The sequence below is a fragment of the Macrotis lagotis genome, chromosome 1 (assembly GCF_037893015.1).
Source record: "Macrotis lagotis isolate mMagLag1 chromosome 1, bilby.v1.9.chrom.fasta, whole genome shotgun sequence".
In the NCBI taxonomy this organism is placed as follows: domain Eukaryota; kingdom Metazoa; phylum Chordata; class Mammalia; order Peramelemorphia; family Peramelidae; genus Macrotis; species Macrotis lagotis.
Window position 1 is genome coordinate 117,808,277 of NC_133658.1, and position 26,257 is coordinate 117,834,533.

The window sequence follows — 26,257 nt, forward strand, 5'->3', positions numbered from 1 at the left end:
CAAGTCTCCTCAACTGAATCCACCCCCCCTTCTTTTTTTATTTCATTCTTTGTAAAAGAGGAGGTTCTTCTCTATGCCAAAGCAGATTCTCTATTCATGCTCTCGATCATTTTTTCTCATATACACCAGATCTTGTCCCTTGAATTATATACCCTTTTCACAATGATTTTCAGTGTCTCTTTCCACTGGTTCTTTCTTGCCATCCCATGAACCTGCCCAGAATTTTCCCTATCCTTAAAAAAATTTTGGTCAGACTTTTGTTTATCTATATCTATCCTCTGTTTCAGACAAAATTACTAAAAAAAAAAAAAAAAAGACATCAGCCCTTACTGCCTTCACACTTCCTCACTCCTTGTAATTTAAGTTTTTTACAACCCAACAACTGTAAATGAGGACTTTCTTAAGTCCTGATCCTTTAGCTTTTAACATAACTGACCATTTCCTCCTTTTTAAATACTCTCTCCTCCTCAAATTTTTAAGTTAACTATTTTTAACTATTATTTAACTATTTTCTCCTGGTTCTTTTCTTACCTGTTGAACCATTCCCTCTCAGTCTTGTTTTCTGGCTCATTATCAATGCTCAATGAGCATATCTAGGAAGACCTTCCAACCTGTAGTCTAGACTTTAACTCCTTGTCGAGCTCTGAGTCTACCTCTTCATCACCTCCATCTGGATATACCATAGCCAAAAACTAAACACACTACCTTTTTCCATAAACTCCCCCCTCTTCCGAACTTCCTTGTTTCTTCCTAGGATACCTTGTTTCTTTCAGGTTCAGTCATCTAGACTCAAAACCTTGAAGACACCCACAACATTTCCCTTACATCCAATCAGCTGCCAAGATTTGTGGATTCTATTGCCTTAATGTCTTTTCCATGTTCTCTTCTCTCCACTCAGATTTGCAGATATAATTGTAATACCCTGCTAATATGTGTCCTCACTCTGATTTTCTTCTCTTTTTTTTAACCAAATTAACCAGAGGTTTATCAATTTTATTTTTTTCATAAAACCAACTCTTGGTTTTATTTATCAGTTCAATAGTTTCCTTGCTTTCAATTTTATTAATTTCTCCTTTAATTTTTAGAATTTCTAATTTGGGATTTAAGTGGGGGTTTTTAATTTGCTCTTTCTCTAATTTTTTTTAGTTGCACACTTAGTTTATTGATTTCCTCTTTCTCTAATTTATTCATGCAAGCATTTAAAGATATAATATATCACCTGACAGCTGCCTTGGCTGTGTCCCATAAGTTTTGGTATGTTGTTTCATTATTGTCATTATCTACGATGAAATAATTAATTCTTTCTATAATTTGTTGTCTGATCCACTCATTCTTTAAAATTAGTTTTCAGTTAGTTTTGGGTCTATATCTCCCTGGCCCAATAGTGCATGTGATTTTATTGCACTATGATCTGAGAAAGATGTATTCACTATCTCTCCCTTTCTGCAATTGATCATCGGGTTTTTATGCCCTAGTACATGGTCAATTTTTGTATAAGTGCCATGTACTGCAGAAAAAAGAAGTATATTCCATCATGTCTAGGTTTTCTAACAATCTATTTACCTCCTTAACTTCCTTCTTGTTTATTTTATGGTTAGATTTATCTAAATCTCAGAGAGGGAAGTTGATGTCTCCCACCAGTAGAGTTTTGCTGTCTTTGTCTTCCTGTAACTCCTTCAACTTCTCCTCTAAGAATTTGGATGCTATGCCATTTGGTGCATACATATTTAGAATTAAGATTCCTTTACTATCTATGGTACCTTTTAGGAGAATATAGTTTCCTTCCTTATCTCTTTTAATATCTATTTCTGCTGGTGCTTTGTCTGAGATAAGGATTGTTACCCCTGCCTCACTTTCATTTTCTAAGCAGTATATAGTGGATCGGTCCATGGACCTGGAGTCAGGAAGATGTGAGTTCAATGTGAGTTCAAATTTGACCTCAGAAATGTAACTAGCTATGTGACCCTGGACATGTCACTTAATCTCAGGCTATCTTCCATTTCCTCAACAATAAGAGATTTAACTTACATTCTCATGTAGATAAAATGAGATATTTATAAATCATTTTGAAAACCTTGAAACAATCCATCTCCATAAGTCCCAAACAATTTATCTCCATATAGGTCCCAAACAGAAATCCCTAAAGCAGAGATCTAATAAACTACAAACACCTCTGTTTAGTACTGAAAGTTTGTCACCATAGAGCTACAACCTATCTTTCAAGATTGATTTTGGATATTGCCCCCTTGTGTACTTTACATTCTAGTCAAATTGGCTTACTTGATAATAATCCCTGTAAAGAACAATTCATCTCCTCTCTCCACACCACTCACTGCACAGTCCAGTCTTCATGCCTAGAATACTTTCCTTACTCCTCATCTCGTCCTCTAGGTTTTGGTTCCTTTAAGGCCCAGGCTCAAATTTCATTTTCTTCCCAAGGCTGTTCTTGATCCCTTCTCAACTGCTGAACCTCTCCTCCCTCTGCCCCATCTTTACAACAGTTTTTTGTATTCACTTTTATATAGTCTGCATTCAATCTTTTGCATATATGCTGTTTCATGTCAACAGATGGTATATCCTCCTTAAGGAAAGGGAATAATTTGCTTCTGCCTTTGTCTCCCCAACTCCTAAGGCAGTGCCTGGAATTTTTAAACCAAAGTTGTGATTTTGCTGGTCCAGAGGAACCTCAGTTAAGAAATAACCTGTTAGAGGTCTAAAAAACAGCACTCTTGGGCACTGAGTAGACACATGATTCCTGCAGGGTGGGTCACACAGTGTGTGTCAAAGTCAGGGCTAGACTTTCTAGGGAGAATGTAAAGCCACTAAGCTACACTACTTCTCAGTCCTACTAAGACTTAAACAACTTCAGAGCATCTACAAAGTCACAGAGAAATCTTAAACTGCACTGATCAAAGGACTATCCTGACAGAAGACGATCACTGATCACTAAAGCATTGAAGCATTTAAAATTAATATTATTTTTCTTCTATTATAAATGGAGGAGGATGAAATATCTAAATTCACTGAAAACTCCAGACAGGTTCTTTCCTCTCTACTGCAGTAAGAACAAAAAATTTCAATGTTGCTTTTCCCAAACAGGAGAGATAAATTTTGCCTTTCAGAAAGGGTCCTTCTTCCCAGAGCCACTATGAATTCTCTGATATTTTCCACAAAGGGCTACTACTTACTATACTCAAAAAGGGGAGCAGCTCCTGAAAAAAAAAGTTAACTCATTCATTTATCTAGGTATCCATTTATCACCAAGATGTTTCTTTTAATATTTAGAAATATACACAAAATTGGAAATAAAAAACATGGTTATCTCATTTCACTTTGTCATATTTTAAGTACTTGTTAATGTAAATTATGGTGAAAATGTTCATACCTCTCTTACAGACAATTGTGGCGGGAAAGACACTGAAAATACCAAATTGGTGAACTCATATCCAGCAGACTCAACCTTCTGACACACCTGAGAAATAATTACACTTATATAAATCAATGGGAACTGTTCAAAATTTCATTCTTTTAAAAAGCCTGAAATTTTGGTCAACTTGTTGACATTAAAATATCCCAGAATTTTAGTTAAACAAATATACTTCCAAATTCTGTAATCTACACTAGCAAAAGACACTGGACTGAGAATCATAAAAACTGGCTTTTAGTCCAAAACTATCATTCAACTGCCTGTGACTTTTTATTTTTCTCTGGAATTTTTCACTTATAAAATGCAATAAAATGCAAGCCTTAAGGCTTATAGTCTGCTACAAGTCTCTCCTCACTACAGCCCATCCTCTTCTCAGCCTTTATCTTCTGTAATAAGGACAAGTCTGATTACATCACCTCCCTTCCCCCCAATAAACTACAGTGAAAGTACTTCAAACCCTGCCTTAGGCCATATCTTTCTAGTTTTCTTATGCCATACAATTCTACCAGATATTCTGGGATACAGTGATGGATATTGGTTACCTTGCTGCATCTTGAACAAGACACTCCATCTCCCAACAATGTTAGAAGCATGTAGAAGACTGACCATCGATAAGGAATTCCTTATCTACTTGAATTCTATCTTGGAACTCCTTAATCATAGTCTAGAACAGCTTTGGTATCCTGTTGATGCCTAGTTTGACAATTAATAACCAGAAGATTGTCAAATAAGGTTATCTCTGTTATCAGAGTCTTGTACCATGAAGATCATTTCATGTCTTAAGTCAAGGAAAACCTCTATCAAACTGAACATGTAAGAGGAACTTGTTTACCTTTTTAATAAACGTCTTCTCACAGAATTCCTGCAGAATTCCCAAGCATATGTTGCATGCATTTAGATATGGCTTCTCAAGTAACATGTTTTCATCTTTCAAAATAGCAGGCATTTCCCCACCATTTTGACTCCCATCATCAATTTGAGACTTGCCATCCTGCAATCGAATCTTCTTGAGGGGTGGCTCGGTGGCTTCCAAAGTTAAATCATCATCTTCAGTTTTCAGGAAATTTTCTAGGTCCCTAAGCAAGTCCTAAAGAAAGATAACAGAATAGGTTTGGGCTTTTTTTTGGTAATGCCTTTTAAGGCATCTAAGTACCACATATTAAAACATCAGTGAAAAATATTAACTACAGCATCTTTAGATTTTTTTTCCCCATCATTTTTGATACAATTCTCATCTTCCTATAACTTAATAAAAAATTGCCAATTATACTATTTACGTTCTATAACATAAAGAGAAGGATTTTAAAGGTAAATGTTAATTCTGGAATATAGCTTTTAAGAGTTAGAGATCCTATGTTCAAATTCTTTCTCTAATACTTGTGACCTTGGGAAAATCATGATGATAATAATATTTTAATATACTCTGCTCCTCATTTTCCTTCTCTATAAAATGTGGGGGGGTTATTTAAATGACCTGTAAGGTCCCTTCTAGTCTGAGATTTATGTTCCTATGATAAGTAAATCAATGATTATAATTCCTGTTAATTGTCCTACTATGAAAAATAATCTATTTGGTCAGTAATTACAAAATTAAATATGTGAAAATTGTGGTTAAATTATTCCCCTTGCCAGGAAATATATATGATATCCTACTATGCAGAATAAAATATCATAAACTCAAATTTTATTTATGTAGACAGTATTTGAATTCATCACAAGGAAGGGCTCCATCTGAAGTGGGGGGGAGGGCTTAATAAACCAAAAAATAAACAAAACATAATTTTAAGGATTTATACTGAACAATGAATTTTCACTTTACTTTGAAAAGTATCTAATCTATTCACTTATAAATAATGCTAGTGATCATAAAGGAAGACAAAGACTCCTAAACTTGATTCAGTGATATGGTAATGTCAAGGTATTTATAATCATTCATCAAAATAGAAACTCCTAAGGCAATATTTTATTATCCTAAATTAAATTAAGTATAATACAATAAACATTTATTAAACATCCATTAGGTGCCTGACATTGGATTAAGCACTAGGAATACAAACATGAAAAAGAAGACAGAACCTGCTTTCAAGGAGTTCTGAATCTAAAGGGAGAAGACAATACACAAAAGGAAGTTGAATCCTAATACACCAAAGGAGATGGCGATTCGTCTATACCATTCCAACTTCAGTAACTGTGTCCATGTCCTCACATAAGTTTATCACAGGGAGTACATTCAATTTTCTACAAGCCCTCCTCCCGTTCTCTTAAAAATCGCAAAGATGCAACTGGAGAACAGGAGCTACCTGTCAGTTATCACCTGCTTTTGCCATGTGACCAATTCATCTTTTTACAATCATACAGTCCTATTATGACATCCTTCATACCGATTCTCCTTGACAATTTGTCTGTAACATGTTACAGAAAGCTCACACCAATATATGCTTCTCTGTTGTACCTGGGTGAGCCTCAACTTCACTTGGAGTCTATAATTTTCTATGACTCATAACGAGATACCACCACCAGAAGAAAACTGTTATTAAAAATACAGACCTTTATTTTAGGAAAAAGTTTAGTCATTAAAAGAAATGCGCCAACATATAAAAACATCCTGTCTATCAGCAGGTCAACACAGGATAATTGGTTCTTTAGTCTAATTTTCAAAGTAAATTATCTACTAAGTAAATTGTCTTATAACAGCAAAATTACTTATCCATAAGATATCAAAATATAAAAGCATATTTATAATGGGAGAGATAGCATGTCACAGGACATAGGTAACTGGTCTGGGAATCCAGAGAACTAATTTGACATTCTGTCACTGACACATCCTCTGCAGAGTAACCCTGGGCATGTCATTTGATATCTCAGGGTTCTGGGCAATTCGCTAAGCAGTTAAAGTGCTAGCTTGAATTAAAAGAGGCAATTTCCTCCCCTTCTCTCTATCAATGAAATTAAAGGGAAGGACACTGAATAGCACAGGACCATTAGTAGTAGCAAAAGTGTTGAAATAGTTCAAATGTGGCCTCAGACACTTATTAATTACCTAGCTGTGTGGCCTTGGGCAAGTCACTTAACCCCATTACCTTGCAAAAACTAAAAAAAAAATTGTCTTTAGGGGTAGCTAGGTGGCGTAGTGGATAAAGCACGGGCCTTGGGAGTCAGGAGTACTTGGGTTCAAATCCAGTCTCAGACACTTAATAATTACCTAGCTGTGTGTCCTTGGGCAAGCCACTTAACCCCATTTGCCTTGCAAAAAAAAAAAAAAAACTAAAAAAAAATCAGGAAGGCATGAGTTTCTTAGATATTAGCTATGTGACATTAAACAATTCACTTAACCTTTTTCTGTGTTTCAGATTTTTTTCATCTGAAATGGGGATAATAACTGCCCTTCCTTTGTAGGATTATTTTGAGGATCAAATGAGTTAACAGTAAAGTATATTCCATATCTTAAAAGTGCTGCAGAAGAAAAAAAAATGTTAATAAGATGTCTTTTACAGATGCTTTTGAATGATTTCTGAAGAATGGCTATCCCAAAACAAATGCACCTCAGGATTATTCTTAGCACTTTTTATTTTATGAGAATATGTTCTTCCCACCTTCAGGAACCTTTTTGTGTGCATTTTGTTAATGTAGAAATCTAACAGTTACTAAAGGATTAAGTAAAAACATAAAGTCAGACATACAGATATGTATATACAAAGACTATTTTTAAATTTAAAAAATATGAAAAGACCTTGTATGGAAGTTTGTAAGGAGCATGAAAATCCACACAACAGAATCTGAAGATACATCGTGGACAAGTGCCAGTACCAAACAGTAACCGGGCAATAGACTTGTCTTTTCCAGCCAATGGGAACATACTGAGTAAACCTAATTTTAAAAATAAACAAAAAAAGCATAAGGATAATAAACAATTTCATTTTCACCAGAATGTTACCAGAAACACTTTTAACCACTTGTATTTACATAATGCTTAAAAACTTTGCAAGTATTTTAAGCGTACTTCCCTCCCCAATTACCTTATTATAAATAAAAAGTAGAAATGATATAAATAGTAAATATTATAGAAATAATATCCCTAGTAGAAATAGTATTTAACAGATGGAAAAGCTGAAGCTCTGAGAGATTAAAAGATATTGATTCTACAGCCAATCATGTATTTGAATACATAGTAAGTAAATGGAGATTTAAACCCAGTTCTTTTAATTCCAAAACCAACAAACTTTCTAATTAGCCATGTTACTTTCCTGTTTTTCCTATAACATTCTTCCCTCCTTTAATTATTAAGCATTAAATAATTTGAGGTAAAATACCCTTAATGTTTCTCACATCAGTATCTTCATTCAGATTGTTCCCAAGGACTGGAAAGTCTTCTCCAATTGCCCTTGTTCATTACCACTTGCTGACTTCACCCTATCCTTTTAAAGCTCATAATATGACTATATTTGCTTAAAGGCAGGTTCTGTAACACAAATTTATCCCTCAGTCTTCTAATTGCCTTAAGTAGCAGTACCCCTCACTTCTCTGATGCTCTCCCTGGGCTCTTTTCCTAAGGATTAGTTTATCCATCATAGTCACACCTACAACAGGACAAATTCCAAGCCCCTCTTAGCATCCTACCCTCACCCTATCTCTATCATGTTCCACTGCAGATCTGTCCACTCCTTTGTCTGGTAACTTCCGGAATTTCCTTTTATTTTAGATCATTTCTTTCAAGCTCCCTTCCATCTCTGGCATTCACTGAGAACTGGCTCACCCTAGACAATAACATACTTTTTTGCCATCCACTACAGTATTATTCTAGATCTTACTTCCTACTACATACAGTTCTTATTTTAAGTGGACTGACTTTGTAAAGTGATTTTTTACAAATTGTAAATTTACTCACTGAAATGGGACCCATGTGAGGCTGGGGAACAAAGTTGGAAGAAGAATAGGAAGATTACTCAGGGGCTGGGCCAGACTGGCTTCAAATGGAGAGGGCAGCCATGTGTGGATCTGACACTGACACAGGAGAGGACAAGAACTTAGGGGGAACAGTATTCCACATGTACTGGGATAGGACTTGGTGAAGAAAATAGGTAAAGGTTTCTCCTCTCTCCAGAAATTTAAAGCCAAGAAAGAACTCATCTGAAGACAGAAGTCTCTGGGAGATCCTTCTGCTTTCACTTGGAGAGTGTTTTTGTTTGTTTTGTAAGGATTATTTTTTTTTTTTTAGATTAGAGAGGATAAGAGTGGGAAACACCAAGAAGAGGGGCTGGAGCTGGGAAGAGAGAACATTATACTGTACAGCAAAGTTAACACAGGTGGTTTTTTTTAAGAATGCAGATTTCTTTCAGAATTCTTTATGTAAAAGTTGAATTTTTTAATGGTAAATTTATATAAAGCAAGAATTGTTTATACTGTTATTTTAACAGATACTTATAATCTTATTATACAAACTAAGGGGTGAGGGCACATAGGGAACCAGAACAAGAAACAATTTCAATGTGTTTTGTTTTATGGATTAAAAAGAAATGTACTGTATCATTGACATGGATTGGTCTTGTCAGGACCAATAGTATGTTAACTTCCCTGCCTCAAATCTCTCCCAATCTGATCCAATCAACCAATTAAGCACGTAATAAATGTTTACAATGAGACAAGAATTGTAGATACCAAAAATAAATTAAAAAACAGCCTCTTTCAAGAATCTTGAGACAAACCATACATTTGAATCCAAACATAAAAAATAAATACAGATACATGTTAGGTAACTCTAGAGCGAATAGCCCAGCAGTGGGGGGGGGGGGGGGATAGGTAATGAGGGGAGGGGAACAAGAAAGGTTTTCCTAAAAGTCAAGGTTCTTGAGCTTGAGTCTTTTAAGTCAAGAGATTCTTCGAGTTGGAGGTTAAAAGAGAGAATAAACACTCAGGCCTAGAGAGAGGCGAGTACAAAAGCACATGTGAGGCTACTACAGGGTGCGTGGTGGGGAATGATGCAGTTCTTTACCTTGGCAAGGTTGGTTCTCAGTTGACATTCTGTTTTCTTATTAAAATTTTTTCCAACTTGATTAAAAAAAAAACGGCTAGAGCATGTGTGATGCTGCCGTATTCTAGTCTCAGAGAACCAAGCGTGGCCTCCATTGCCAAGGTTCAGGCAGAAAACTTTAGTCCTTGATCCCTCGATCTAGCTAAGCAAGTGGCTCCCCAGCAACTCTACAGATTAGTTTCATGGCTAACAAAAAAGGGCGCAGATCTGACTCCGAAATCCGGTCGGGGATCAGTCTGCTGAACCGAATACTTGGAGACACTGGGGCCCGTCACCATTTCTGTCTTTTCCTTTAAAAAATAATAGTCCTTATTAATATTATTTTTAATTTTAATTTTTTCCTCTTTCCTTTATTGCTCATGAAGGTCTATATTTTTTGTGGGGGAAGAGCTATTATGTTTACTCTTAAACAAGAGTATTTTAGTAATGTATAAAAAACAACATTTGTACAAAAATAAAATACACTTCGAGTCCCTTTCCTTGCTGCTGCTCTTCCTTGGGGATAAGGCTAGGAGGGGCACTTTGAAGCCAGCAAAGTTGTGGAAGTTGTGGCTGCACGTGGGGCTGCCTTCCTCCTCCGGGGGCTTCGGCTGGGCCGCCCCCACCCCGCGCAGGGGGAGGGGCGTGGGCTCCGGGGCGCGCCCCTTGCGTATTATAGCAAAATTAACCAGTTTAAAAGAAAGGAGTGCGTGGGGGGGGCAGGAGGGGAAGAGAAGGTGAAAAAGGCCCGTGAGATGCGGGGGACAATCGCTACCTGCAGCGCCGCCCCCGTCGGCCGCGCCCTCGCTCCGCCGCTCCGGTGGCCCCGGCCCGTGTCCCTCCGCGGGCAGCTGCAGCCGGATTAACCCCTTCGGGCCTTCCAGGGAGGGGGCGAGCCGGGAGCACGCGCAGTGCGGCGCTGACGAAAGGCGCTCCGCCGCGGCGAGGCTCCGCCCAGGAACGAGGCCACCTCGGCCCGCCCCGCCCCGCCCCGCCCCCCCCCGGCGCACCGAGGCCAGTCTCGGGGGTCGTAGCCCAGCGCAGCGCGGCCGCTTCCGGCGGCGCCGGTCCCGGGCACTTCCGGCGGCTGCGCCGCCTCCCGGGGCTCCCCGCCCCCACGGCCGTCCGCAGCCGCGGCGATAAGCCCCGCCCCCGGGCCGGGCTGCGCGTCCCTGCGCGGCGCCGCCCCGGAAAGCCGAGCCCTCGGCCCGGGGGCGGGGTGGATGGCTCGTCGCTCTCCTCGTCGGGCCTGCGGGCGCGGGACGCCGCGGTGACCCGGCCGGCCCGCCCGAGCGGAGCGGAGCGGAGCGGAGCCGCAGGACATGGCGTCTCAGCCGCCGCCGCCGCCGAAGCCCTGGGAGGCCCGGAGGATCCCGGGGGCCGGCACAGGCCCGGGGCCCGGCCCCTCCTTCCAGTAAGCGCCGAGGCCCGGGGCTCGCCCTGCGGGGGGGGAGGGGCGGCCGTTGGGAGCCCCGAGCGGGCCCCTCCCCCACCCCTCCGCGCCGCGGCCTGGCGCTCCCGGAAGCGCCCCGGGCCCGCGCGGGGGGAGCGAAGAGAAGCCCCGGGCGGGCGGCGGGGGCCGGGGAGCGCGAGGGGGCCGGGGGCGGGCGCGGAGCCCCGAGCCCGGCCGCGGCGGCCGGCTGAGAAGCGAAGACGTGCAAAAGAGCGCCCGGAGCGCTTTAGGGGGGCGGGGGGCCGGGGGCGCCTCACCCGAGCGCGCCCTGGTTCTGCCCTCGTCCTGCCAAATTCGGGGACTGCTGGGGCGGGATGTGGAAGAGGCATTTCCACACATTCTCTGCCGGCGCCCCCCTTGCTTCCTGAAGGCTATTCTCGATGTTCGGGGCTCAGGCAGACACAAAATAGAGCTGCGATTTGGGATGGTTAGGATAAAGGAGATTGACATATTTTGGTTAATGATAGTAGGTAGGATGTAAGTAGGAAATATTTAGTTTTATCATGCATAGGACTTCACAGTACTTGTTTCTAGTTATAGAAGGCACATCTGAGTTGAGCATGTTTTCAGCGTGTTGGTTTGTAGGTTTTCAGTTCAGTGCCTACAGTTTTGTTACTTTGTAGATTGTTTTGTGGGAGCACTTTGTCCTGCAGTTCTGAAACTAAATAAAAGGGACTTTCAGGGACTGGAGGAGGAGTGGAAGAATTGAGGTCAGATAGACTTTATCCTTTCACTTACTCTTTCATCTTTTTTTTTTCTGCCTAACATAGAATCTATACATAATCATGAAATAAACTGTTTCAGTGAATAAATTTATCTCATTTGATTTTTCCAAGCTTCCTAAACATGCAACCCAATAATTTACAGTAACTCTTGTCGCAAAACTACCTATCTTTGGTGGGGAGGGTCTCCTGGAAGTCTAACAGGCACATAACATAACAATTCAGAGAGGATGAAGGTATGGAGAAGGCACCTACACAATTTGAAATAGTTTATTAAAAGTACAGTAATTAATTATGTGGTCCTTATATGTGTCTCAACTAAAGTACATATTATTAACAATGAATAATTACTGAATTGAATTTAAGTACCTAAGTGATTATCTCTCTGTAATATGAATATGAATCCTGAATCTCTGAAATTTTCTTTGTTTAGATCTGCTGATTTGGGTCCTACTTTACTGACGAGACCTGGGCAACCAACTCTCACAAGAGTGCCCCCACCGATCCTTCCGAGACCCTCACAGCAGTCAGGAAATAGCACTCTGAACACTTTCAGACCTGCTTATACTTCCTTTTCTTCTGGTTATGGAGCATATGGAAATTCCTTTTATGGAAGCTACAATCCTTACAATTATGGATATGGCGGCTTAGGGTATAATCGGTTCCGTATGGATGACCTTCCTCCCAGCAGATTTGTCCAACAAGCTGAAGAAAGCAGCAGAGGTGCATTTCAGTCCATTGAAAGTATTGTGCATGCATTTGCTTCTGTCAGTATGATGATGGATGCTACCTTTTCAGCTGTCTATAACAGTTTTAGAGCTGTCTTGGATGTAGCCAATCATTTTTCCCGATTGAAAATACATTTCACAAAAGTGTTTTCGGCCTTTGCATTAGTTAGGACTATACGGTATCTCTACAGACGGTTACAGCAGATGATGGGTTTAAGAAGAGGCTCTGAGAATGAAGATTTATGGGCAGAAAGTGAAGGTACTGTGGCTTGTCTTGGCCCAGAAGACAGAGCAGCTAACTCAGCAAAATCTTGGCCAATATTCTTGTTCTTTGCTGTTATCCTTGGGGGTCCTTACCTCATCTGGAAACTGCTATCCACCCACAGTGAGAAAGTAACAGGTAAGGACAATTTGTAAGATTATAAATAATCGTTTCTTTTATAAAGGAACAACATAAATAGCCCTGGACCCTGGTACTTCCTCATCTTACCTTCAGAAATCTGGTTCGTTTTTCTGGGACTAGCTCAAACATTACTTCCTCTACACATAACATAAATAACCCTGATTACCTTGCATCCAAGGCCATCTCCAGTCTTCTAGATTTGTATCTGGGGCCATTAGATCCAGATGCTCTGGAAAAGAAAGTGACTTAGCACAGCCCCCCCCCCCCCCCCACTCAAATCCAATACATGTGCTTGTCATGGCATCATCTTCCTGATATCGTGATCTTCGAGGATGAAGGCCAAACGATAACATTATAATATAGTCACTTCAAGTTTTTAAAGAATGGGGCATCTCATCAGATTGTAGAAATTTTTTTAAATCTTTTCCATTGCTCTATATATAAATTTCGAGTAAAGGCTATTTTGACTGGAAATAGAATAATGAACAAAATCCAGACTTGTTAATTTAGCCACTGATTAAAAGTAAATAATACAAACCTACATTATACAAGGACACTTTGCTTGATGATATCCACAGTTTAAAAAAACAAATAACACAATCCTTGCCTCTCAACTGCCATATAATTTAATGATTGAGATGAGAAGTCTGCACAAGGCAGCACACTATAAGGCAGAATATGATGACTTGCCATATGTGTAGTGAAGGTAATGTTTGAGCTAGGTTCTGAAGGTAAGATGAGGAAGTACCAGGATCCAGGTCTACTTTTGGTCTCAAAAACTATAATTTGAAGAAAAGTTATCAGTCTGTGTATGTAAAAGGAATTGCCTTACCCCAGGACTCCCTACATCACATTAAAACAGTCAACCACATAAAATGTTTCAAATGTTAGTTTGCACACAAAACATGAGTGGTGTATTTAGGGAAATGATGGCAATGAAGCTGAATTGGGACTTGATTGTAAAGGGATTTAAATTCTTGCCAATATATTAACATGCTTTAAGGTTTACAAAATACTTCTCAATGATCTTCACAATATTCCTGAAAAGTAATTACTACAGATGCTGTGTTTATTTAGATAAGCCAAATGATTTCTGAGTAACAAGTCACTTTTCCATGGGCACAAAAACTTGGGTCCTTGTCCTCTAGTCCACTTAAATGCACCACACTTTCTCCTCAAGCTAAGGATTTTATATTCCACATACAATGGGAAGTCACTGAAGATTTTTGAACACAAGCATATAATATAAACTGTGGTTTAGGTAAACTAATCTGGCAAGAGTGAACTATATGAATTGTGGGATAAAGAGTAGAGGAGTACCAGTTAGAAGATTAGTACAAGAGTCCAGGTCAAAGGTATTAATCCAGTGTGATCCAATGGAATAGAAAGGAGGGTCTGATAGAAGAGATATTTCATAATGCTTTGTAGCACATAGTCCACGATTTAGTAGTTGAATCACAACAGTGAGAATCAGTAGGTTTTACTGACTTATTTAGATGAGTGGGATGAGGAAGAGGAAAAAAGTAAAAACTTCTAAGTTTTTAAGGTCCAGTACTGAAATAATGGTGGCATTTTTAGAAGTAGAAAAGACTGGAGGAACTAAGTTGAGGAGGGAGGTGGGTAATAGCTCTGGTTGTAGGATTCAGTTTGAAGTCCTGAGATATGCATTAAGCAGAAATGTGAGACCAGGGTTGAACATGTCAGTTTTGGGGTCATTTACTTAAGGTTCATAGTTCAGTCTCGGGGGGTGAATAAACTTGCTAAGGGAGAAGAGCAAGGAGAATGATATATTTGTAGGAAAAGGAAGGAGCCTGAAGAAAAATTGAAGATGTACATGTCAAAGGGTTTGGGATAGATTGGATCAGAACTACTTATTAGTAAAAGGGTTAAGAAATTATTTCTTTTGAAGATTGAAAGGGAGATGGGTAGAAAGACATGGGTAAAGAGAAGGAAAATTTGAGAGTTTACTTTATTTGGTCTCAATTTTCAGTGAACCCAGGAGTCACAGTAATACGTCAAAAACTAGGGGAACCTAGGTGGCCCAGTGGATAGGAGTCAGGAGTACCTGGGTTCAAATCCGGTCTCCTACACTTAATAATTTCCTAGCTGTGTGGCTTTGGGCAAGCCACTTAAACCCATTTGCTTTGCAAAAACCTAAAAAAAAAAAATGTCAAAAACTAAAAAGGTGAATGAGTGGGAAGAGTTTGAAGAAGACTCAGAGGAATTCAATTTTAATGGTGCAGAATACATTTTTCTGGTTTTCCTAGAGAATAAGATAACGTTTTAAAGCTGCATCTAGTGGAACGTGTGATTTTTCCTGCTATGTTTTATTATTCATTAACAATCTAATTTATGATTTATAATATAGCTACCACCAGTTGGGCAAGTGGCGAGGATGACCATGTTGTAGCTAGAGCAGAATATGATTTTGCTGCTGTTTCTGAAGAAGAAATTTCTTTCCGGGCTGGTGATTTGCTAAACTTGGCACCCAAAGGTAAAATACATCAATATTTCAAGTGGTATTTTTGTCTGAAATTTTTTTGTTTGTGAACAAAGTACTCATAATTGCACTGAGACTTGAGGACACCATGCTAAGCATGCGTTAATTATAGTCGTTTCTCATATATAATTTAAAGTCTCAAAGCCTTCAGGAGAGAAATTCAACATCAGATTTTTGTCCAATCATAATAGCAAAAAAAAAAAGAAAACATTTTGCGTTTAAAATGTGCTGCTTTAACTCAACACAAATAAAATCTTTCTTAAAAACAAATAAATAGTGTGCTACTTTTAGAAGAACTCAAATTATGTGAATTCCGAACTGGAAATAGACCACCCCTTTGTAATGCTTGTATAATCAAATAAATTACCAGGATTTATCTGCTTTTATCCAAGTCTCTGTTCTGGGAATGTAGGATTGCTACCACTCCTCTCAGTTAAATTTATATGAAAAATTTGTGTGCTAATAATAATAATAACCAAGAGCAATGTCTAATTTCAGCAAGTCATTTACTCATATTTTGAATATATTCTTTGAAACCAATTTCCTGTGACTTAACAAACTAATTAGAATTTGTATGCTGAACTTTTTTTATTGCTGTTTTAAATATTTCTGAAAAATTTATTTTCATCCTTATTCTGCTCGGAACAAAGGATTTTTTTGTGAAGACACAATTTGGATAGCAATATTGAAATCATAATTTTTGTAATTATTTAAAAATATATCTGTAGTTTTCTTAATGAAAATACTGGTCCTTTAATGGTTTTAACTAATTTTTACCTTAACTTACCTGTGAAATACATTGATTTTTTTTTTACAACAGTTAGGTGGTACAGTGGATAGAGATAAAATCTGGGCCCAAATATTAACTATGCAACCTTGGGCAAGTCACTTAACCTTGTTCATCTCAGTGTCCTCTTCTGTAAAATGAGGATAAAGAAATGACAAACCACTCCATTATCTTTGCCAAGAAAACCTCAAATGGAGTCATGAAGAGTCAGACATGCCTGAACAATAGCAACAAACACATTGACTTGTTGAGTGAATGATTGAGAAATTTAAACTAGTTAAACTGCTAAGGACTTGCTAAATCTTGAAGCCAGTCCTTCAAGGCACATGCCTTTAGTTGGAGATATCACATGATGTTTTTGATTGATTTGCTTGTGTATGTTATTAGATTATGTAGTCATTTTCTCCCAGTGAAATACATAGTAAAACAACTGCTTTAGAATTTATCTATTGAGCTCTTCATGAAAATAGATCCTATATAAATACAGTGATTTTTAAAAATTATTTAATATTGCTACCACCTACATGAAATGAAGTAAGACATGTTAAAGGTAAGGCAGTATTAACATATACAAACTAAATAAATGACAGAACAAAACAGCAGTGGAGAAATGTCTCTGACTTGGATCTGACCCACTTAGAGGACCTGCCCTAGAATGGTCCCTACAACTGAGCAGTCATAAAAACTCTTCTTTGCCCCTTTTTTCCCCCGCCCTTCTTTACTTCACTGGCATTTCCTGACTGTCACTTTATACCTGCAATGGTCTAGAATGAGGCTTGAAGTGGCATGAGAGAAGGAGATCTCCTTTCCAACCTTTCCCTTTACTGCTGCCTCTTTCCTTCCTAAGCTCATATCCTCTAGAGAAAAACCCAGGTGATTCAGAGTCTTGTCCTCCCGCTAAAGTAAATGAATGCTAATAAAATACTTAGTCCCAAGTTCACCATTCATTCTCTTTCCTCTTAGAAAATGACACCTCTTTCAACATCAGTGGGCTTTTGTCTAGGGAGAGTTGGAAGTAGGAAGTAGACAGTGTTGAAGGGAAAAGTCATTGCAAGACAGTTTTTTTCTCTTTGTTTTGCTGTCACTTGGGCTCTGAATATTGAAATTAGAGTTAAACTAAAATCACTCAGATCATCTAGTCTGAGGCATCCCCCCTCCCTGCCAGGGCTGAGCCTGAAATTAGAAAAATCTGAGGTCAAATCAGATGCTCGCTGTGTGGCTCTGGGCAAGTCACTTTAACTGTTTGCCATAACAGCAATGAAGAAGAACACCTAACTCCATATATGTAAAGTGCCTAGCACCTTGCCTAGCACACTTAACAACTGATTTTTCCCTTTCCCCTTCTGTAGTCCAATTTATTTTACAGTGAAGAAACTGAGGCCCCAAGAGACTAGGTGATATTTCTAAAGTTGGAACCCAGGTCTCTTGCCTTACAGGTGCAACCTTTTCTGCTTGACCAGAAGGAGAACTGGCAATCCAACAGTATGGAAAAGACCAAAATTCTAAGTAGCCTCAAATTCTCTAAAAACCTAGTTAATATTATAAAGTAATGTGTTGATAGGCCACGATAGTCCCTGATGATCTCTATATCATAACACAATATTGATGAAGATAATCTATTTTGAATGAAAGTATGGATTGGGCAAGAAAGGATTGATTCTGCCCTTTATATAGGCTAGCTGCCTTACTATGACAGGTGAGTCAGTTGACCTTTCTCTTTTCCCAGGCAGCATTCTTAAGTAAAGTTACAGAGGCAGTGACTGCTTTGGTGGATTGAGTTTCCAAACCAGAAATTCCCTAATTCATTTAGTGACAAATCTTGGACCCTTCCTTCAAAAATTGAATGAAATTATCTGGAATCACCTAAGAAAAGTCAAGTGTTATATTCCACACTATTTAAGAATGTAAAGAAGGACATGATACATTTTAGAAACATTTCTATCGAAAATGGTTTGAAAGATTTTTGTTTTTAGTGAGGTAGGCTAGATAAATAAATATATTACTGTATATGCTTAAGTTAGTCCTTTAAACACTGTTAACTTAAAAAGTAGATAGTATGTAAAAGTTAATTTTTTCTTTATGACACCAGGTATGAATATCACATTTTTTATTTTATTTTTCAACATCAATAGGCAGATAGAGCACTAAGATCAGGAAGACCTGAATACAAATTTGAACATAACTACTTGAGTGACCCTGGGGAAGTCACAATCTCTATTTGTCTTTGTTTCCTCACCTGGAAAATGGAAATAATAATAGGATTGATTTTACAAGGTTGTTGTGAGGATCGACAAAATAATACACAGGAGCTGGCATGTAGCAGATACATAATAAATACTTATTCCTTTCACCTTTCCTGTTGAGGACACTCCCTCAATTGATAAACAGTTCCTCTGGTCTTTATATAGCAGTGACTTTAATATTTTAGTTTGATTCTTCTATCAAGGAAAAAAGATGTATCATAGCTCTTCTGGGCCGCATCACCCAACAATAACTTGTCAAGGCCACACATAGAATTTAATATTTATTTCTGACTACACTGTAACCCATATTCCAATTTAGTATGATAATAAAATACATATTTAATATAATGCATATGAATGGGCTTAAAATGCCACCTGAAAGCTGAGGTTTGGATACACCTGACTAAATACTTAAATGTGTTGAAGAACATTTTAGACTTTAAATCTGTTTCCAGGGAATGGTTCACTTAAGTTTTCTCCTTTGTTCCCTTGGAATAAATCTTTCCAGAATATCTTTTAACTCCTGTGATGATCTATATCTGTTACATTAGTGAAAAATAACTGAAGATATAGCAATTGTCTTAACATACTATATATAACTAGGTATACTAATGTTAGAGCTTTAAAAATACAAAAAAAAACTTTCAAAAATGAATATTTAAAAACTTTCTTTTGTAAATTTGCCCATTAGGGATTTAGCCCAATATTCATCCTTTGAAAATCTCAGAGCAATATTTTAAAACTTGTTTCCTCATATCATAGATGAGATGGAATGATTTTTTTTTAATAGCTTACCAAAAAGAACAAAGGGAAATTAAGCCATTTAAACTTAATGTATTATTTTCCAAGCTCTGTTTTAGTAAATACATATTCTTTTTTATCACTAACAAGAAAGTGAAAGAATTGAAAAGAAATTTAGTAATCTTTACCTTTGGTTTTGTGAGTTTAAAATGTGAAAAGGTTTTAAGCATTCCAGTAGATATTATTTTTGTATGTTTTAGAGAAATTTCTGGACAGGCTTTTTTTGGATTGTAATTGAAATATTTTATGCAAATAAAAGATGAGATTAAGAATACTTTTAAAAATTTGAATTTTACCTAATATTTTAAGTTTGTTTTATATTTTACTTTCTGTGTTTTAATATCTATTCTGTCATGATAAAAGTATTTTAGAATTTTTTATAATTTTATAATTACAAAACTTTTTTTTCCTTCCATCAGAGCAACAGCCCAAAGTTCGTGGCTGGCTTCTCGCTAGCCTTGATGGTCAGACAACAGGACTTGTGCCAGCTAATTACGTCAAAATTCTTGGTAGAAGAAGAGGTAGGAAAACAGTGGAATTGAGTAAGATTACCGAGCAGCAACGAGCTTTTACCAACTCGGCCCTAATTAGTGGAACCACTGCATCTGACACTTTGGAGGAGCAGGAAGCTGCCTTTGAATCTGTTTTTGTTGAAAATAATAAGGTTCCAGTTACATCCGAATCCACTGGCAAAAGTGGAGATAAACAAGAGCTTTGATACCCTTCGTGTTTACTTAAAATTGTACTGTTTTCAAAACTACATTTTTGATATTTCTTTAAAAGAAATAGCCCACAATGTAATGCAAACATTTGTTTTGGCTACAATAAGTGTTTTTGCTGCTAGAAAATATTTAAGTTGTACTTTAGTAAGCTAGTTCAGAACATGACCTGGTTACATTCTACAAGTTATTGGAGTAGAAAGTTTTCTTGGTCCTGGATTAAGACTGCCAATTTCTCATCAAATGCCCCATTGTATTGAGTTGTTTTGATGAGCTGTAGATTGTATTGTTTATTGGAATGTAGAACTCTTAACTTTTTAAGACTTGGAACCAGACTGTCTGAAAGTCCTCAGAAAATAGGAGACAATATATAAAAAGATGAGAACCAGACCCCCCCCCCCCCCCAAAAAAAAAAGATTTATTGATATTTTTTTAAGGACCTTAACTACCCAAAGTGGTTTAAGGGCAGGTTAGCCAGAGATGTATCCTTTAAGTAAGAACTTAGGAACATTAAGAATTGCATTATTTGCTTTTGATTATTTTTTCAGAACTTTACATTTATAGTTTTTTAAATATCTTGAAAAGTTCACTAGAAACATTGTGAATGAAACTACTTCCTAGAATGATTTAAAGACTACAGCACCAAAATGTTCCCTATGATATTTCAATTTTTTTAAATTTGGATTCTATAATGCCTATTTCTTGGTGCTTAAGAATCTAAAACTTTTGAGCTCTTAAAAATATGACCACTTTTTTGAAAAGAGAAAGAAATATTTTTCCCCAAAAAACCTGAACATATATGCACTTTGAGATTGAGTAAAATGATTTATGCGGTTCTAGCAGTGATGTTTAACTTCTTCATTAAAACCCTGTTTATATCCTAGTATGATTCCTTTTTAAAATTTTATATGAGATAATCTTGCAAAGCTATTAGAAATGTTACAGGTTGTTTCCTTTAGATTTAGTATTTACAGGTAAGAAAGCAGAGCAGATCACAAAATACTATGCTGCCATTCAGTTAAGTAACTTAATTGATTTGAGTTCTTTGTTTAAATAATGATTTCAAATGCAATGGAATTTCAGGGTTCCTAAATATCTTCTAGCAAAATCTGAAGATTGTTCTAAACCATGATCATATTTGACTTTTTAACACTAAACTCAAAATAGCAAAAGAACTTTAAGATGATGTCTAAAACAGGATTATTTGACTAAAATTATGAATTAGTATGCTTTTACATTTCTTCTCTTGAACTTTATGTTCACTAAATGAGTAATTTTAGAACAGACTCTACAACATGAGTAGCCAAAATGAAAAGTAATTTACTAAAGGACATCTCTGAAAATTGTTTTAAAAATAGACATCATTTAAATTAGTACTCCTACCTGAAGAGGAAAATGGAACATCTTAGAATTTAAAATTGTGTGAGATAAATGGGTGGAGAGAAAATAAACCTCCTAAATATGTTACTTAGAGATTCAGCCAAGATATATAAACAAGTCTTTAAATATTATTTATCATTATTGGCTTTTTCAGATTTTCATGGTTCATTCTTAGATATAATTGCTGAGATCCAGTTCATGGAAATTCTAAATCTCATACCAAAATTCTTTCTAAAGCAGATTAGTTGTTTAATTTGATGTTAGGACAGCCACATTGAATGGGAATACAATGGAAGTAAAAAACCCTGAAACTTGGTGTTGACCTCATTAAATTTGAAGTATTTAGATCATAGGCTAGGGATTGTAGCTATTAAGAATAGAAAAAGAATAACAGAGCACAAGTTATAAAGTAGATAAATATAACTTCATCTTTCATTGAGGTAGTTCTTATGTCCTTGATGTTTTTAGAATAGTAGGTTGCTATGTAAATATCTGACTGGTGACTATATGTATGTTTGGGAATTTCTATTTTACTGGAAAACCAGGAAGGGGATTAAAAATTTTGAATAAGCAAAGAAAGTCTTCAAACATTCTGTTATCATGATCTTTACAATATAATTTTTCAGGTAGGGCTAAATTTATTCACTGTTCAGGTCCTCAGTTTTTTGCTTTAGCAATTATTTAATTAAGGAGTAGCTATTTTAATGAAACTATTAACCAAAACATTTTCAAGTTAAATACTGTGATCCTTACATTATCAGTAAGCAGACATTTAGCATTCTCAGTTTTTCTGATTGTATTCTTTGACCTATTGACTTAAAACAAAGGAAGGATATTGTAGTTTGTTAGTCATTTAATGTTTCAGTCTATCACTGTGTCATAACTATACAAAATTATACTTTGTCTTGTGTTTTCCTAATGAAAAAAAGAGAAAATACAGTTAAACATATTTTATTTTTTAAATGATTGTGAAATCACATGTACTGTATAAATAAAAATAAATTAAATTTCACTGATATTTTCTGCAGATTGACCTTATATTCTATTTTTCAACTCAGAAGCTAATATGAGGAATTTGGGGAGGTTTTTTTTTTAGTTAATTTTTTCATGTCATGAATATCAGTATTTCTAACCCATTCACATGTTCCATTTCTGGATTTAAACAACTCCAAATAAAAATAATTTTATGTTATTATAAAAGTTAAACTTACATGTTGTACGACTGGTATAAACAGGCTAGGCCCCTAAATCAGAAGACCTGGACCTAGTGCCATAACTAATTCATATATTCTTAGACAAGTTACTTAATCATTTGTTTCAGTTGCAAAAAAAGGGAGAAACACAGGTTTTTGTGAAGATTAAATGAGAATTTGTGTTTATGACACAATTGTTGGATTAGAGATACAGCCATGATATTGGCAGCAGGAAGCATATTTATTAGAATATGATGTAATTATTTGTCCAGGAGAATGGGAAGAGGGTAGGGGAGTCTTATTTTAAATTTCTCATAAAGGTACCTGTAGAGTAGAGGTTCTTAACCTGGGGTCCAAGAACCTCACTGTGGTCAGAGGGTCCATTAACTAGGGAGGAGGAGTTCTTTTTATTCTCCCTAATATCTAACTGAAATTTAGCTTTTCCTTTCATTTTGTATGGAGGCGATAAACATTTTTAGAAGGGTTCTAAAGATTACCAGACTGCCATAGCAATCCACGACACAAGAAATTTAGTTATTTGTAATAGACATATTGATATGTATATAGAATGCTTTTTTTATCATCAGAAATTTGTTTCATCAACTATACATTTATACATAGCATTTGTATAATTATAATTCTGCACAAAATAAAACAAAAGATATTGCCAAATGGTAGAATAATTCATTTCTTAGGAAAAATATGGTGGGATTTTTTTATGACCATCCAGAAATGAGAAATTAAATTTAGCTTTTCTTTATTCCCAAAAAAAAGGTCTCGTGTTGATTTATCTACAACAGAAGGGTGAATTGATTCATTTTTTCAGATGGTTAAATCATGGAATGTTTCAAATTTTTGAATATTCCCAAGTCATTAATTTTAAATTATATAAAGTCTTTTTTTAACCTCACTAGAAAGGTTTTCAGTTACTTTTTTAATTTTTTAAATTTTATTCAGTTATGGTTGAATAAGTTAAGATCTATTTTTGTAAAATGAGTAAATTTGAATGTTTAATGGCATTCATTTAGAATGAATGAGCAAGTTGCATTATGGTCACATTTTTTCTTAGGAAATGCATTTTTAACGGGAATTTTATAAGTACTGTACCTGTTCTTTAATTTTACTTGGCATGAAAAGATTGTTAAGTATGAAAAGAAATGTAAAATTTCTAGAATTTTGGAAGCCATGAATTTTCTTTGGGAGTGAAGATTGAAGGAGATACAGGACAAGAAAAGAACTCAAAATTTGAAGGGAAAAATTGGAATATATGCAATACTTAATTTGTTAGGAACATAGAAATCTATTGTAAATAACCCAGCTAGTTCAGAAAGTTACCATATTTTGAGAGATAATTGTTTTTTTCCCTTTAATTTTGAGATCCTTCATTGCTTTTACATACAAATTAGTTTGAATTTGAAATTCTTGGACTAGGACATCAATAAGCTACATAATTGAAAAATTAACTGCTTCTTTAGAAGTAAATCTTGATTTTTTTTTCCTCTCTCAAGCAATGTAATCTATGTACCATCTTGTTATGACACTCTTGTGTCTCAATATCCAACATAAATTGACCCTGAATTCTTCAGTTCAAGCTCTTCGATTTATTCAGATTACTTCTTTGTTTCTGTAAGTGACCCTGGACTAAAAATATGAAGAAGAGATTTTTGCCATTCATAATTTCTTTGTGTTGCCACAATCTTTGCATAAGCCAAATTGGCCATGTAATTTGATTTAAAAAAAAATATAAAACTCAATCATCTCTCCTTATATCTGATTTGTAGTTTAGTCCCCATTTTAATAATTAGTAAATGGCTACCTCTAGTCTTACTGATAGTTGCCAAGAATGCCATTTTTCCATTAGAGATTATAAAAGGGAACATGTTGCAATCATTGTCTTTTTTGCAGTGTTTCCCTTGATACAGCAAGGAAAATGATACATAACAAAAAAACAGCACATGGTCTTCATTGTGACTCCTGATGTTAATTCTAAATGTGATAGCTGTACATTGTTAAATTTGATAACTTACTGTCACAAATACTGGGAGAGTATGTTTTATTTACCTAGGCAAACTTAAGTGTTGGCTTCTCTTCTGTCATGTTTTACTAGATTTTCCAGTGTACACATAGATATTAGTAAATATTTAGATAAACAAGCAAAACAAAAAGCAAAATAATTATTTGCATCCTGGATAAGCAAATGCTTGCTAAAAGTTCCCTCCCTCCATTCTGAATATAAGTACTCAGTAATGATGTTATGTTCTTGAATCCTTTAACCTCTTATTCAGATATAGTTGTTCTATCTAACAGCAAATTCTGTGATTTGGTAAAGTTGTAAATGAGGTTTTGATGTGATAAGGTTGCTCTTCTCCATTTCCTCCACCCCAGCATTTAGAAAAAAGGCTGCAAATCATCTTAACATTTCACTTATATCTGAAATGTGAATGGTTCCCAAGACTTGCAAGTAACCAAGTATTTGAAATTTTATAACTTAAAAAATTCTGTGTAGTATGTAGTCCTTTAACTATTTAAAATTTTTTTGGTTTCCTCAAGTTTAATATGTATCTTCTGCTAACCCACTTCACTTTTTTAAACCTAAATGTTACTGATCAACTAAGGAATTTGACGTAACTTATTTTTTTCTGTAATCTACTTTTGTAAGGCAATTCAATTCAGAAATGTATTATTTTATAAAAATTTAAAAGATAATTTCCCAAGTCAGTATAGAATTAGCCTGGTCTTTTATGATATATTTCTGCTGTAGTGCTATTATAATTGGTGTTTATAATAGCTATCTTAAGGTAGAACAAGTACTTTCTGAAGAATCAAGGAAAGATGGTCTGAATAGCTTAATGCATTTTGTGTTCTAATGTACTTTTTAATTTATTAATTCATAATAATAATTATAGGAATTGTAATTATTCTGGTAACCAAAATAATTAACCAGACTATTTATCTTTTGAAATGTTCTGTGTAAATAAGATTTTACTAAAGTAGTTGATCTTTTAATTTACATGTGGAAATTTTTAAAGACCAACTAAAGTTAAATTCTTAAGTGTTTTATATAAACCATTATATATACCACACATATATTATTCAAACCATCTAGTCAATATGTTTTAAGTTTCAGAATACACTTAAACTTTATTACTTGGGGCTAGAGATTGTAAATAGTTTAATCTGAAGAAAAAACTAGGCAGTTATTTATTGTACTTTAATAATAAACCATATTGAAAACATTGAATTAAATGGTCTAGAGAATTTCATAGCTCCTGGCAACTAATTTTCTGAAGAATAGATGATTTTAGTTCTCTCTCTTCAATATTTCTCATCAAGAATCACATTGGCTAGGGGCAGCTAGGTGGCGCAGTCAGGAGTACCTGGGTTCAAATCCAGTCTCAGACACTTGATGATTTACCTAACTGTGTGGCCTTGGGCAAGCCACTTAACCCCATTTGCCTTGCCCCCCCCCCAAAAAAAAGAATCACATTTGCTAAAGTTATTTGTATAGGAATGAAATTTTTTTTAGGGAAGCTATACTTATAAAGAATAAGAGATATATCAGAGCTCTGGGAATTTTAAAAATATGCTAATAGGAGGACAATGAATCATGGTAGATAGAGGACAAGTGTGCTATTTCTCCTTTGGCATAATGACTAAAAATACAAGAAAGGCATGATGTTGCAAAAAATAATGGGAGAGGAGGGTCTTCACATTTGTAGGAAGATCCAGTACTTATAAACCCATGAAATTAAGCATCACCACTTCCAAGGAATACTAAGACTTGAGATGCAGCCTAAACAGTTGGCCTACTAGCATACCAGGACATCACTTGGGGTCTTTTTTGTTGCTGTGAGCAAGTTCACATAGAATGATTTACTTTTTTTGTTTTTTGTT

At 36.2% G+C, this 26,257-nt stretch overlaps 2 protein-coding genes across 5 annotated transcripts in view; one reads left to right on the forward strand and one right to left on the reverse strand.

The window, feature by feature from the left end:
- PUS10 (pseudouridine synthase 10) overlaps positions 1 to 10,399 on the reverse strand; it is a 107,934-nt gene extending 97,535 nt beyond the window's left edge. The window contains exons 1-4 of one of the 4 annotated variants that reach the window (XM_074206771.1): positions 10,210 to 10,399; positions 7,158 to 7,294; positions 4,260 to 4,514; positions 3,386 to 3,472 (exon numbers count right to left, since the gene is read on the reverse strand). In XM_074206771.1, coding sequence (XP_074062872.1) covers positions 3,386 to 3,472; positions 4,260 to 4,514; positions 7,158 to 7,283 — 468 coding nt within the window. In that variant the 5' untranslated portion in view covers positions 7,284 to 7,294; positions 10,210 to 10,399. Of the gene's footprint in view, positions 1 to 3,385; positions 3,473 to 4,259; positions 4,515 to 7,157; positions 7,295 to 9,416; positions 9,985 to 10,209 lie in introns of those variants that run through there. The other 3 variants (XM_074206763.1, XM_074206747.1, XM_074206756.1) reach the window with 3 other exon arrangements.
- A 268-nt stretch (positions 10,400 to 10,667) lies between these two features.
- Positions 10,668 to 22,186, forward strand: PEX13 (peroxisomal biogenesis factor 13). Its single transcript, XM_074206784.1, has 4 exons — positions 10,668 to 10,848; positions 12,043 to 12,737; positions 15,109 to 15,234; positions 19,491 to 22,186. Exons 1-4 carry the CDS (start codon positions 10,757 to 10,759, stop codon positions 19,787 to 19,789), a joined length of 1,212 nt encoding a protein of 403 aa, XP_074062885.1. The 5' UTR covers positions 10,668 to 10,756; the 3' UTR covers positions 19,790 to 22,186.
- Positions 22,187 to 26,257: the final 4,071 nt, after the last annotated feature.

What these genes read in the sequence shown, in the direction of transcription:
- PEX13 (XM_074206784.1), top strand. Translation starts at nt 10,757, where the DNA reads ATGGCGTCTCAGCCGCCGCCGCCGCCGAAGCCCTGGGAGGCCCGGAGG. An exon ending in CCACAGTGAGAAAGTAACAG is followed by an intron (nt 12,738 to 15,108) that starts GTAAGGACAATT and finishes TTTATAATATAG; the next exon opens with CTACCACCAGTTGGGCAAGT. An exon ending in GCTAAACTTGGCACCCAAAG is followed by an intron (nt 15,235 to 19,490) that starts GTAAAATACATC and finishes TCCTTCCATCAG; the next exon opens with AGCAACAGCCCAAAGTTCGT.